Consider the following 13,426-nt stretch of genomic DNA (forward strand, 5'->3'; position numbering starts at 1 on the left):
CCGCCCCCCGTGGTGCCCCGCCCCTCGCCGCGCCCCGCCCCCCGTGCGCCCCGCCCCCCGCGGTGCCGGCCCGCCGGGGAGGTTCCGCGCACGGCGCGTTCCGCCGGGCCCTGCCCGCTCGCCGGTGGCTCCGGCCCGCGGCGGCTCCGCCAGGAAGGCCCGGCCCGGCCCGGCCCGGCCCCGCGAGGGCGGCCCCGGGGGACTGCGGCAGCCCCGGGCCCCGGCTCGTTTTCGGTCGGGCTCGTGCGCCGGTGGCTGAGGTTTCCGTCAACATTAAAATCGCGAATAACGAACGCGGAGGCGGCGGCTCGCCGGCGTTAAGACCGCCCCGCGGGGCGGGGGGCGCCGAGGCGCCCGGCAGCGGCGAGGGGGCGGGCCGGGGCGGAGCAGCGAGGGCCGCGGGATGCCGCCAGCGGGTCAGTGCGCGGCGCCGGGGGGACGCGGGGCTCCGCGGCGGCGGCGGCGCTTGGCAGCGGGTCGCCGCACCGGCACCGCGGGACGGGGCAGCGGGCGCGGGCCTGGCGACGGGCCGGGCCGGGCGGGGCCTCCCGGGGACGCCGGGGCCGGGCCGCGCGGGGGAACGTGCCGTACCGCGGCGGGCCGAGCCGAGCCGAGCTGTGCTGAGCTGCGCGGGGCCGCGCCGCGCCGTGCTGAGCCGAGCCGAGCCGGGCCGATCCCCGCCGTGCCCGCGCTGCGCGCGCTGGCGGCGCCGCCATCTTCCCCGTCTGTCTGTCCGCCGCCCTTTGTCTGTCTGCGGCTCCCGGCGCGCGGCGCAACCGGGTAAGGCGGGACGGGCCGCAGCCACCGCGCCGCGCCGGGGCCGCTGCGGGGCGGGATGGAGCCCAGGCCCCGGCCGAGGGGCCGCCCGCGCCGCGCGGGGATGTCGGTCCGTCCGCCCGTCCGTCGGGCTGCGTCGCTCGTCCGTCCGCCGCGGCCGGGCTCCTGCGGCCGCCGGGGAGCGGGATCCGCTCGGCCCGGGGTGCCCGGCGGGGAGGCCTGTCCGTCTGTCCGCCCGCCCCGGGGAAGGTCGGGGGTTCAGCCCCTGCCTTCGCCCCGTCTGAGGAGCTGCCGCGATCGCTCCCGCCCCCCGTGCGAGGGCTGGGGGTGCCCGTGTCCCCGTGGGGCGGCGTGTCCTCGCGTCCTGCCTGCGGAAGGGACCCCGCTGCCCCCGGCGTGTCTGCCCTGGGCCGCCGTGGGTCTGGCCTGTGCCTCCCTGGGCACAGCCGGCCATGGCCCGCGCGGCCTGGCGCCCTGCCGCAGCGTGACAGCGCGGCGGGGGCTCCCTGGGGCTCCCTGGGGCCCCGCGCGGCGGAGGGAGAAGGGGCTCGGCCGCGGGGAGCGTTGCCGCGACGCGGGACAGGGCTGCGGGGTCTCGGCCGCTTCGGCGGCAGGTCCGGCCGTGCGGCACCTGCGGGTGTGCGGGTGCCCGGGCCTGGCACGGCCGGCAGCGCGGCGAGGCCGGCAGGCAGGAGCGGCCCGTGAGGTGCCTGCGACCGGCCCTTCTCCTCTCTCCCTTCTCAGGCGAGGCCTCTGCTGCCCGGGGGAACGCGCCGTGCTCCAGGCCCGGGAAACATGTCCCGTCGGAAACAGACCACTCCCAACAAAGTTCACTGTGAGTATTGGGCTGCGCAGCACGTGGGTCCCCGCCCTGGCTGGTGGCTTGGGGCGCGCGGGGAGCAGCGGAGGCTGCGGCCGGCGGGGCAGGGGTCACTGTGTTCTGCGCTGGGGACGGCAGGAAGAGTCCCCGAGCTCTGCGGAGCGGGGAGCCGGCCGGGCCTGGCATGGCAGGGCTGGGTGCGCTTGGACAAGCAGCTGGCGCTGTGAGGGCAGGCGCGTGTGCGGGAGCTGCAGCCGGGCTTTGCGTTCACACCGTCACGAGTGCAAGTTAGTGTACTAAGAAATGTGACTTCGGGTAGCCAAGGAAATTGTGGGCGAGGTGGTCTGAGTGTGTGGCTGGAAGCCAGAAAGCCTGGGTCCTCATCTTTGCCCTACCCCAGGCTCAGCCGGCCGACCTTGGACACATCACTTCAGCTCGCTGCACCTCGGTTTGCTGCGAGGTGACGTACACTGAGCCGTTTGCCCTTTCCTTGCAGGGAATGGGCAGTGGCCGAGTCAGTCAGTGGGCAGGTAAATGCTGTCCGTTAGATCACTCTTGGTCTCAGCTGAGAGGACAGCTCTCGGTTTCTCCAGCAACGTCAAGACCCTGGCATTTGTCCCGTAGCGGAACAGCTGAAGATGCTGTTCATCAGCACTTTCTGTGGGCAGGCTACAGCGCGACGTTAGCGGAGCTGGGAGACAGACAGACGTGTGGATGTTGGGCTGCAGAGTGGGAACCGCACATCTGCAGCTTTTGTTTGACTGGCTGTAGCAGAGGAGAACTGGGAGGGGGCCCTGGAGATACGGTCTTGCATAAACCTGGCCTTGTGGCTGGAGACATGTCTGGACTCAAGGCTGGAAAGAGGACAACAAGTTCCTACTTGGGGGAAATGTGAAAACAAGGCTGATGAGATGAGAGGGCACAGGTATTGCTAGAGTGTCGTAGCCGTTGTGAGTACGGGACAGGGAGCGGAGTGCTGCAGCCCTAACAGTGCCTCACTTTGCTGATGCTGCTGCCTTGCATGTGTCTGTGTTTCTCTGTGCTGTCTGTATGTATGGATATGGCAACAGAAGTCTGTGCATGCTGTTCTCTGCACACTCAGCAAGCATAGTGTGGAAAATTACTTCCGTCTGGGATTCTGTACGGGGGAGAATTACCTCTGTCTGGGATTCGAAAGCCCCCTAGGCTGCTAGAGCTATGCATGGGAGGGCTGACAAAGCTTTCCTTGGTGGCGGGTGTAAGAGTGTTGAGGGCTGACTTTCGGCGGCTGCACTGTGATTGTGCTCTCCAGTTCCTGCTTCTCTGTGCTGGGTTCAACACTGGGCACAGTATAGCTCTGATTTGCCTGCTAGTACATTAATGACTTTGGAATTGTCTTAGGGAAATTTGATACGTCCTGTGTTTTCTCCTACCATGCCAGTTCTACACATACTTGCTTCCAAGAGTGCGCAGATGCTACTTGCTGCTGTTAGATTAGACTCACATACAGCACGCTCTTGTGCTTCCTCCCTTGGTGTAGAGTCTGGACGTATGGAGACCAAGGGATACAACAGCTGTAATGGTGCAGCTGGATTTTCCATGGTGTTCAGGTGGGCTCTCTGTTTGCTCTTCTGCACTCCACTGCGTTGGGGTTATGTTCCTCAGCAGCTAGTACTGTTATATACAGAACTGTGCCTACTGTGGAGTTCAGTTGCGCGCTGTTTTCACAGTGAACATTACCTTTAATATCTGCAACAGAAGTGATTGCATCACCCGTTTTGGTCTCAGGGGAGACTGACAAACATGCTACCAGCAGGCACGAGGCTGAGGTACGGTATCTGATATGCCTTAGAGAGAGGAGGTCTGGGACCAGTTCACCTCCTTTGCATGCAACACATTAGCTCTCAGAGCAGCTGTTTGGTAGGAGTCGCCAGGAGCAGCAAGCAGAACCACGGGAAGATAAAGGGACTGAAAGATACAAGGCAAATGACAGTGATGATGTCTCCACCTTGCGATGGAAAACTTGTCTGTCTTATGATGAACACCACCAAGTCGTTGGGACTTCTCTGTCTAGCTAGCCTGCTGTGTATCGGCAGGGCCCAGAAATGCCATGCAGTGCGCTGGTGAATGATGAGGATAATCGGAGAGAGCATCAGCTCCGAGAACTGGGTGAGCCAGCAGAATGAGGAGTCAGGTTGAGAGATAGCAGGCACCTTACTGAGACTTCTTCACAGGGACTGAAATGGTTTGGAAGGAGAGAAATAGAAGGGACAGCAGGTATGCAGCTTTTTATGCCGTAGTCTGCAACTGGGGTCTGATTTGGCAGGCTTTGGGGCTGAGGAACTGCTTTTTGGAATTGCATAAATACTGCTGTGAATGACTAATTGGACAAATTCATGGGAGGATTGTGCCTACTTCTTTGCTTGACCGCTCCACGTTATCTTTCTTCTCAGATTCACTTGGGCAGGCAGCCGCTGCAGAGCTCTCCCTGGCTTGCTCAGTGCCACCCCTTGTTATTTTCCCGACTGGGCATGCCCCTCGTTTCACCTTGCTCTCACAACGACATGGTTTGCTGTCCCCAATTAGCGCAGAAGCACTTTGTTTGGCATGCAGAGTGACTGGCTGGGAAGCTGTATGGTTACAGGTCAAATGGTTTGAAATGGAAGGTGAAGTGGGAGGAAATTTAAAATCATACAGAAACAACCACAAAAGTTACTGTTATTGCAAAAGTCTCATTTTGCACAATGGCCAGGGCTTCTACCCTTCTGACTGTAGTCGTTTCCCCTTTAGCAGGGCTGCAGCACATAACTGGCTCTTAATTTCATTTTGCTTTGCCACATGGTGTTTGAAAAACACTTTCACCCAAAGACATGATAACAAATAATACTGGAATACTGGAATATACTTATTGCATTACCCATTCCTTACTGAATTGGAAAATACAATGCAGTTCTCTTGTTCATATGGAGATATCTTCATTAGTTCAATTTGGTCTTCATTTTCTCCCAGTCTCTAAAGTACAAAATCTCTCTGAGCAAATCATCTGATCTTGCATTCAAGCCCATCCACTGCTGCACTATCACTCCATCAGTTGTGAACAAGTCCACTGTTCTCGTGCTTGCCAAAATTCTGCTGCAGGTTTTAGATGGTTTTTTTTTTAATGCTTCTCTCCCTGCTGTCCCATGAGCTGCTCTTCTTTCTGTGGCTTGTACCCTTTGCAAGTGATGCGTATTTCAAAACTCTTGAAAACAGCCTTTGTTAGTCAAATTAATTACCACTTCCTAGCTATTTATCATGTCCCAATATCCAATTAATCCTGCATTTCCTTCCCTCTCCCTCTGATACATACATAGTCTCTGCTCTTCAGTGTTCCTTGAATTCTGCTGTCTTTCATATCCCCAGCTTGAGGAGAAAGTACCTTGCAAGAAGTAGCACACATCGTTCAAAACTAAGCAGAAACTGTTACTTACATCAAAATCCTTTGTTCTTCAAGTGCTCTGTGGGCTGTGGTTATTAACTCTTTCAATTGTTGTTTTTCATTTCAGTAACCACTACAGCAGTGTGGACAACCCAGAATAGCGATGGGGCAGGTGGACTAGATCCACAGTGGTGGAAAGACTTGCAGATTTCAGGTCCAGTAAAGGAACACAGAGAAGACCTACACGAACAGGGACTTTAAATTGATGTACAAGGAGGGGAGAAAGGGGCTCCTCTCTGAGAGAACTTTCCGTTTAGGAAGAAAGACAGGGGAATGATGCAGAGTTTCTCTTGATTTTTGTTTTGTGGGTTTTGAGGTGGGGGTTGTTTGTTTGTTTGTTTTTTTTCCAGAACACCTGAGAGTTGTCCTGCATTCATACAGTTCACGAAGGGAAGGGCTCAGGAAAAATGATTTCTGGCTGCCAAGTTGATACGCCACCAGATCCTAGCAGTCGTAACTGCCCCGTTGCACAGTACCACAGGGCTGCCCCTACTTTCACAGCTGCTCTCCCGGCATCCCACTCATTTACAAGACTGTGGAGAGGAGAACTGGAGCACAAAGCAGAGGCATTTGTATGACCTTTCACTGTCCAACATCTCTAGCTGTTTGTAAAACAAATACAGTGACTTGTTTTGGTGTTGCAGTCAGCCTGCATCCCTTTTTGTATTTAATAAAGAAACTTCTGGAGAAGAGTCTGTGAATTCAATATTGAACGTAATGTTCTTTACTGATAGTGGTGATCTTAAAGCTGTTTCCTCTCTTATTCCATTCCGAATGAATGTAAGTGTAACTGAAGGGGGGAAGTGTTTGTGTCTGAGCATCTGTGTGCAGAAACAATAAAGGCGTAACGCTGTACCCATCGAGCATTAAAGCTATGTCAAAGTACGACTTAGTCCGTAAGTAGATGAATGGAGCACTCCTCCCTGGATTCTTTGGGAGACAATATTAGTTTAATACACAAGAAAATCCATGTAAGCAAAAGATAGAGTTTAAAAATATTTTTTTCCCAATCCCATGATGCCTTTTACATACAGGCTAGTGGAGAGTGCACAAGATGTTGAGTGCCAACAGCACGGGTTTGGTTAACGGTTTGCATTCCTAGCTGTAAGCTGATAGTTCTCTGCACTGTGCTGAATCAATATTAACTTGGTTTTGTGTGTGTTATACAGAAAGGCAATTGACAGATGCGATTGCTATGTTAGTTGTTGTGATTAATGTTAGTTTTACTGGCAGGAATAGAGTCCCCTCCTCTGATAAAGATCACAGCTTTTTAAAATCCTGACACTACAGGCTGTCTGCACAGTTTCTATACCTGAGCAGGAACCTACCTGCCATTATTCTCCGGGCTGCTGCTCAGTGGAGACAAAAACCGTCTGGGAGGGGAAAGGGGGAAGAAAACAAACCCAAAGCCGTGCTTCCACTAGCAGCTGCAGCGGTGTTTGGGAGTCCTGCTTTGCAGCTCTGACGCAGGTAGCGTCTTCCACCGTAGTTTTACGTCTGTTCTGTGTATCGCAGGTTTCCTTGTTTCAGCATACTTTCTCTTTTACTTGCAATGCTCCTTTTGTCTCGGGGCTCTCTCCCGGGTGTTTGTGGACACCTGCTTCTCAGAGAGGCACCCTAATTCCGTGGTCTCTGCTGCTGACCCACGTCCTGTATCTCAGTGCCGCCAGTGTGAGGTTGTGGTCCAGACGAAAGGTCCAGCTCCTGGTGGCTGTGAAAACCGTTCAGTGCGGCTTGGAGCGGGTCTGGCTGGGGCACGTGTGTCACAGCCATAACCACGGTACCTGCTGCTTTCCGTGGCAGACGAGATTTAGGGCGCTCCGCGGCACCTCTCTCCAGCCCGTGTGGATTGCGTTCCCGAGCCCTCTGCAGAAATCTTCCTTGCATTTCTGAGAAAGCATGAGGAAGGCCTTCAGATGCTTTGGGAAACCTCCACGGGGATGCTGGGAACTCAGCCTCCTCTCCCACGGTCTCCATGAAACTTCTGAAGGTCTTTGAAATCTGACATAAATTACTGCTTTTTAAAGCAATGCCAGAGCCTGTGAGGTAAGCACCAGAAAGGCAGTGTGAGGATGGGCAAAGCCGGCTGAAACAGCATTGCAGGGGGGAACGTGCCTCTCGTAACCAAACCGGTCCTCTCCAAGGGCCAAGAATTCCCTGGTTCTGCCGTTGCTAGTTGTGACCCTATGCTAAAAGGTTCAATTTTGTTCTGAAAGCTATGTTTTGACTTCTTTGTTACACGTGAAAAATGTATAGCATCTTCCTTGGTGTTTTTGTATTTATGCTTTGCGTAGCTCCTGAGAACTTGCAAATTAGTTGATAAATTTAATCAAAAAGCTGGAACTTTGGGAACTTTAGCGCTTTGTCCCAAATACTCCCAGCTCATCTGTTGATAGAGGCAAATCATGACTACATCTGGAGGAAGGCTGTTTGTTTGTTTTAATGTGAAAAATAATGGTTGGCTTTTACTGTTATTCTTTGGAACTGAAAGTTTTCCTTAGCAGAGACTGCTGTAATAAGTTTTCTTCCAGAGAAGCTCAAATAACTGCCTTCTTCTGACGTGTTTGGCATCTCCTGTTCTGCTGTAGAGTTGCGTCTGTGATCAGTCTGCTGTTTTCAACAAAGCAGGCTCTAAGCTATCCTCAAAAAGCAGCTCAGCTGTCTGGGTTCGCTCCCTTACGGTTTTTCCTTTCGCACGTGCGTGGTGTCCCTGGGGCTGACTGCAGCAGGGCGAGGCAGGTAGCGGAGCCAGCAATCCGTCACGCCGGCGGGAGAGCACCGGCCCCGCGCGCAGAGAGCTGCCTGCCGGCAGCAGGGCCGCGGTCCTCAGGGCCACGGCACGGACGGCCTCGGGACGGGACCGTTTCTGTGCGAGCCTCCCGAGAAAAAGTACTTTAGTCTGTCCCTCTTGAAGGAGAAATCCACAGTATGAAAGATGATGCCAATAAGTGGCAGTCCCGAATATCTCACCCAGGAATCTCCAAGCGTTCCCGTTGAAACGTTTCGTCTGGAGGCTGCGTGGAGGAAGGAGAGGAACGCGTGCGCAGTGCGGAGCGGGGTGGGCAGGGGTGCTCGAGGACGGCCGCGTGCCCTGCAGAGGGGCCCCGGGCAGCAGGGAGGGGAGCCGGCCGCGCGCGGCAGCAGCCTGGGGCTGCCCTGGCAAAGCCCGGCCTCGGCGTGCTGGTCGGGACGGGCCGAGGTCGTGCTGTTCCCCGGCCATCCAGCTGCTGCCGGGCCACCGGTGTGCACCAGCGGACGTAGTCCAGCCCATTAAGATAATTAAAAAAGCTGTAACTTTCTTTCTCCAAATAACTAGAAATAGTGTAGGATAGCATTTTATCCAGTTAATGGAAGAACTTTTTAATAACTAAAGAAATTCACAAACAAATGTTACATGGTGATTAAGTTAAGGTCGAGAATGTTTCAGTGGCACTATGTGACAAGGAAACATGACAAATATTATAAGCAGGAAATGCCAGCATAGAATAGCTAGAGTTTGACTTGGAAGTTGTAATGATTTTAAGCTGTGGAAGACTGCAGTTGAGGCAGGCACACAGACTTAGTCTGCCCTGTAGTTACGCAGCAAGGAAATGCAGAGAGAAAAATAGAGCCTGTATTTAAAATTAGTCTAACCTAGCTTGGGAATCGCAAAAGCACTGATGTCTGTGCTCTCCCAGAACTTGGTACGCCTGGATTGTTTCTGAACGTCCTGACCAGCACCGTGATCAGCTGCGGTACCCACTGGCTGCCTGCAGCAGCAGGGAGTGATTTGGAAGAGCCTTACAGCCCTGCGCTTGATTCGGGAGACCGCCCTCGCCCCACGCGCCGTCCCCCCTGCCCGTGCAGTAATTCCTCTGGCAGACGGTGTGTCCGGGGACACAGGAGTGTCTGGGGACGCAGGAGCCACCCGGCTCCGTCTGGGGGTGCGGGGGCCTCGCAGGCTGCGAGCATCGCGGTGTACGAGGGCGTGCCGCGAGCAGCCCGATGGCAGACGTTTCTGCTGGCGAGGCTGTTCAAGAGCTGGGGACTGGGCTCCCGCGGCAGGCGCAGGAGGCTGGAGCTGCGGGACGGGGGAGCGCAGAGGTTGCATGCTCTGGAAGAGGTGGCTTCGGAGGTGCTGCACGGTGCCCCTGAGCAGCCGCTGCCTGCTGTGCTGCGGCAGGCATTAGTGGTGAAAACAGTGCGACGGCGTCGGTCTGACTTTTGTCCTTGTGCCTGCCAGGGGAGCAGGTCTTCGCAGGGCTGGAGGAGCAAGCCCGCCAAGCCATGATGAAAAATGACTTTCCTGGAGCTCTTGGGGAGCAGAGGCCAGCCATGCGTCAGCTGCAAGACCACGACTCCAGCAGCAGTGAGTTCTGCCCCTTGCAGCAGCGCAGAGGCAGTGGAGTGGGTGGGCTGGGTGCCGCGGGGTGGGCTGGGTGCAGCACGGCTCGCGGGGCTCTGCGAGGACTGCCCTGTCCACCTCCTCCTCTGGGCTAGCCCTCGGCTCTTGCGTGAGCGGCCTCAGAGCAACTGCTGTGTTCCAGGTGACAGTGACGACGAGGAAACCACACAGGATGAAGCTTCCTCCCATACGTCTGAGGAGGACGGCTCGATGGTGAAAGTGAAAAAGGAATTAGAGAATGCAGACCAACCTGCGGCTGGAACCCCACCGGTGAGAGAAAACAAGGCAAGTGTCCTGGCACTGCACCGCTCTCGCCTCCCTGGGAGAGAGAAGGGCACCGTCTAAACACCCTCCTCTCCCCACCAAGACTTCCTATCTTCTCGTTCCCCCTCTCACCTCCTCCAACGAGCCTCTCCCGGCAGGAGGAAATGGTACGAAGAGCTCTTGGAGTGCCAGGAACAGGAGAGAGCGGGGACAAGCTGCCGTTCTCCTGGCTGGCTGAGCAGATGGCTCTGCAGAGTGTGCCCAGCTCCTCCAGTTCCAGCTCCTTTCTCTGGCTGACTTCCACTTCCCTCCTACCACAGAGCAGGTCTTACCCACCAGAACCATTGGGCTGGCAAGAGCCTAGGTTCACGTGGAGGCCATGAGGCCTCTGTTTTTCCTCGCTGAGACTGCAGGAGTTTTGCTCAGAGGTTGCATAAAGGAAATTTTGGACCATCCTCACTGCCAGAGCAGCAAACCCGCCGCAGCGGGACTGGGCACAGCGCCTGATCTGCGCGAGGCCTGTGCGCAGTGCTGAGCAGGTGCTGAGGGAGGGTGGGGTGGCGACGTGAAGACCTCTGCATTACACCGGCACGGTTTTCCCTCCCTGTAGGTGCCGGAGAGTTTGCACGCTGACCCCGTGCTGGGGCGGTCGCAGTGCCCGCTCTGCCAGCTGGAGTGTGGAAGCAGCGAGCAGCTCATTGCCCACGTATACCAGGTAGGGGAGGGCTCCACACTGCGGGGTGTCTCTGGCCCTAACCTCAGCTGCCCCACATCCAGAAACAGGCCCGGGCACGGGGCACAGGGCGACTGTGCTCTGGTCGGCAGTCACGGAACTGAGCTCTGAGCTGGGGTGCGAGTGAAGGTTGCAGCCGACAGTCCAGAGAGAGTCCTGGGGAAAGGAGCAGCCAGGCGCCTGTGTGGGGGAACGCGGCTCCGTCCCGAGGCCGTCACTGCCGGCAGCTCCAGGCTGAGACAGGCGGTTCTTTCAGATTAAAAGAGGAAGCAATTTTGCGTCATTCAGTGAGATAAGGAACCCTCCTCATCACTCGGTTCTTTATTCTGCCACTTTATCACAGGTCCTACCCCTGACAACAGCTGCTCTTTCCCTGACATGATTCCAGCCTCCCAGGAAATCTGTGCTGGGATCTCACAGGTTTTGTTGTCAGGGCTCTCTTCATAGCACATCAAAGGCTGTAAAAGGAGGAATGAAGCAATGCTGAATTGGCCACTTGTCTGCACCAGCTCACTGTCCCCAGCTGCTATTACAGTGAGCGCTTCCTCATCGGCATCCTGCCTGCTCTGAGTCCGGTCAGGCCTTGTCCAGCAAAAGCAGCTCCTCAGATGCGCTACTGAAAACAAGGAGCGGTTCTTCTGATCCGACTGTTTTGGCCCTGTTTCTCTTGTTCTGGGGGTGGAGCTGCAGAAAGGTTTCCTTCTTGCTATTTCATCTGCGACACCCCACATGTCTTGGGCTTGGTCAAGGGGCTCTCAGGCAGAAGTTTTAGCGGTTAAGTGGTCCTGTTCCAAGAGACCGAACTGAGCGGCTCGCTGCGTCCGTCGAGCCAGCCTCGGGCGGGGCAGGGAGCTGGGCAATTTGTCCAGCTAACAGTCTCACGGTTGTTTTGCAGCACACTGCAGCTGTGGTGAGCGCCAAGAGCTACGTGTGCCCTGTGTGCGGCAGAGCCCTCAGCTCGCCAGGATCCCTCGGACGACACCTCCTGATCCACTCGGAGGACCAGCTGTCGAACTGCGCGGTGTGCGGCGCACGCTTCACCAGCCACGCCACGTTCCACAGGTCAGGGTCGCCCTGGCTGGTGAGCGGGCTAGGGCACCCGTGGCCGAGATTGAGTGGGGGGCCCTAAGTGATGCAGGAATCACCTCTCTGGCCCGACCCTGGCCTGGAGGGCTGTGAACACCCCCAGGAAGCGACAGTCCCTCGAGCCCTTCCTGCCCGTAGCGCCAAATCACCTGCCAGAGGCCAGACCTCCATAAGCCGTGCTGCCAAAACGCTCCTACGTGTCCCTTAGGTCTGTGAAGAACTAGAACTATGCACAGAGCACTGGGGCCTCCAGCTGCTGGAGAACGACCGTAGCTTCCCGTGCCCAGCACAGCGGGTTCCTTCTTTCCAGGGCAGGACGAGAGGCAGAAACCAAAATGTTCCTAGTTTGTGTCCCGCCTGGTGAAAGTTTATCCACTGACTAGTGGAAAAGGGCTGAAACGAGAAATCCAGAGATGGTGGGGAGGAGCAGCGTGCTTGGAAATTCCTGCCCTTGCTCTCCGCCACCCCAGAAACCGCTCTGGGCTAACTAACCCCCTTCCTCCGCCTGCATGTGATGTTGCTTGGTTTGGGCTCTGCAGACCTGTCTGTCGAGCACCGGCCTCTCTCCTGGCCGCCAGCAGGGCCCTGTTCATTGCACCCCCAGGCAGAGCACGAGCAGGGGACCCCGTCAGCACCAGCTCTCTGATCCGCTGCTCTTTCTGCTTTCCAGCGAGAAGCTGCCAGAGGTGCTCAGCGCAGAACACCTGCCCGCGCCCCAGAGCGAGGGGCCCTCCGGCGCTGAGGGCAAGGACGTTGCTTTTCACGCCCCCGTGTACCCCGCGGGCGTCCTCTTGGTGTGCAACAACTGCGCTGCTTATCGCAAGCTGCTGGAGGCGCAGGCGCCCGGCGTGCGGAAGTGGGCGCTTCGCCGGCAGAACGAGCCCCTGGAAGTGCGGCTGCAGCGTCTGGAGCGGGAGCGCACGGCCAAGAAGAGCCGGCGGGACAACGAGACGCCTGAGGAACGGGAAGTGCGACGTATGCGGGATCGAGAGGCCAAGCGGCTGCAGCGAATGCAGGAGACAGATGAACAGAGGGCACGGCGGCTGCAGAGGGACCGGGAAGCCATGCGGCTGAAACGCGCCAACGAGACCCCGGAGAAGCGGCAGGCCCGGCTCATCCGGGAGCGCGAGGCCAAGAGGCTCAAGCGGCGCCTGGAGAAAATGGACATGATGCTCCGGGCGCAGTTTGGCCAGGACCCCTCTGCCATGGCAGCTCTGGCGGCTGAAATGAACTTTTTCCAGCTGCCGGTGAGCAACGTTGAGCTGGAGAGCCAGCTGCTGGGCAAAATGGCCTTCGAGGAGCAGAACAGCAGTGGACTGCACTGAGCTGCAGGTCAGGACCGTGCCACCCTGCAGCACCTGTCACGGGGCACGAGCAGGCTTCTCTGCTCAGGAGGCTGCTGTGGGCACCCCGGCCGACTCCCAGGCCCAGCCTCCCTCGCATACGGTTCTGGTTTTCTCCTGGACATGGGAGGAGAACGGAGGTGAGAGGGGTCTGCCAAAGCAGCCCTGATGGGCGCAGATTCTGTGGATGCAATCTGCTCTGGGGGCCATGCCACAGCCTGTGAACAGAGGGAAAATAAATTAATTTTCACACTTATTTAGTCCCCTTCCTTGCCTTTTGCTTCATCCTGTGCTTGGACCCTTGCACCATAGTTGGGGTTGAGCTGCTGTAGTTCTGCTGCAGGCAAAAAGCCTTCCTTACTGAAAAAGGATCTTGTTTACTGCAGCATGAGTTATGGCGCTGAGGACTTTTCTAGTCCACAACTCCTCCAGGGATAAATCTCTCGCTCTTTGTGTCCATAAAAAGGAAGGAGAGAAGGACTTAATCTTCCTGGAAATGGCTGTGCACACCCTCTCTCAACTCTATTGTTATGTGCTTATTTGCAGTAGCATCCATGGGAAA

The 13,426-nt window shown here is 56.9% G+C and overlaps 1 protein-coding gene across 6 annotated transcripts; it reads left to right on the top strand.

Annotated features, from left to right (window-relative positions):
• The first annotated feature begins 58 nt into the window (after positions 1-58).
• ZNF821 (zinc finger protein 821) lies at positions 59-13,120 on the top strand. Of its 6 annotated transcripts, none has more exons than XM_064519895.1 (7): positions 59-260; positions 1,522-1,612; positions 9,277-9,402; positions 9,581-9,723; positions 10,313-10,417; positions 11,331-11,497; positions 12,192-13,120. In XM_064519895.1, exons 2-7 carry the CDS (start codon positions 1,573-1,575, stop codon positions 12,844-12,846), a joined length of 1,236 nt encoding a protein of 411 aa, XP_064375965.1. In that variant the 5' UTR covers positions 59-260; positions 1,522-1,572; the 3' UTR covers positions 12,847-13,120. The 6 variants fall into 6 exon arrangements, 3 of the variants coding, with proteins under 3 accessions (XP_064375965.1, XP_064375963.1, XP_064375964.1); XM_064519893.1 differs by lacking the exon at positions 59-260 and adding an exon at positions 271-416; XM_064519894.1 differs by lacking the exon at positions 59-260 and adding an exon at positions 423-780.
• Positions 13,121-13,426: the final 306 nt, after the last annotated feature.

This window comes from Dromaius novaehollandiae, chromosome 13, assembly GCF_036370855.1.
Source record: "Dromaius novaehollandiae isolate bDroNov1 chromosome 13, bDroNov1.hap1, whole genome shotgun sequence".
Classification (NCBI taxonomy): Eukaryota; Metazoa; Chordata; class Aves; order Casuariiformes; family Dromaiidae; genus Dromaius; species Dromaius novaehollandiae.

What these genes read in the sequence shown, in the direction of transcription:
- ZNF821 (XM_064519895.1), top strand. Translation starts at nt 1,573, where the DNA reads ATGTCCCGTCGGAAACAGACCACTCCCAACAAAGTTCACT. An exon ending in CACCGGTGAGAGAAAACAAG is followed by an intron (nt 9,724 to 10,312) that starts GCAAGTGTCCTG and finishes CCCTCCCTGTAG; the next exon opens with GTGCCGGAGAGTTTGCACGC. An exon ending in AGCCACGCCACGTTCCACAG is followed by an intron (nt 11,498 to 12,191) that starts GTCAGGGTCGCC and finishes TCTGCTTTCCAG; the next exon opens with CGAGAAGCTGCCAGAGGTGC.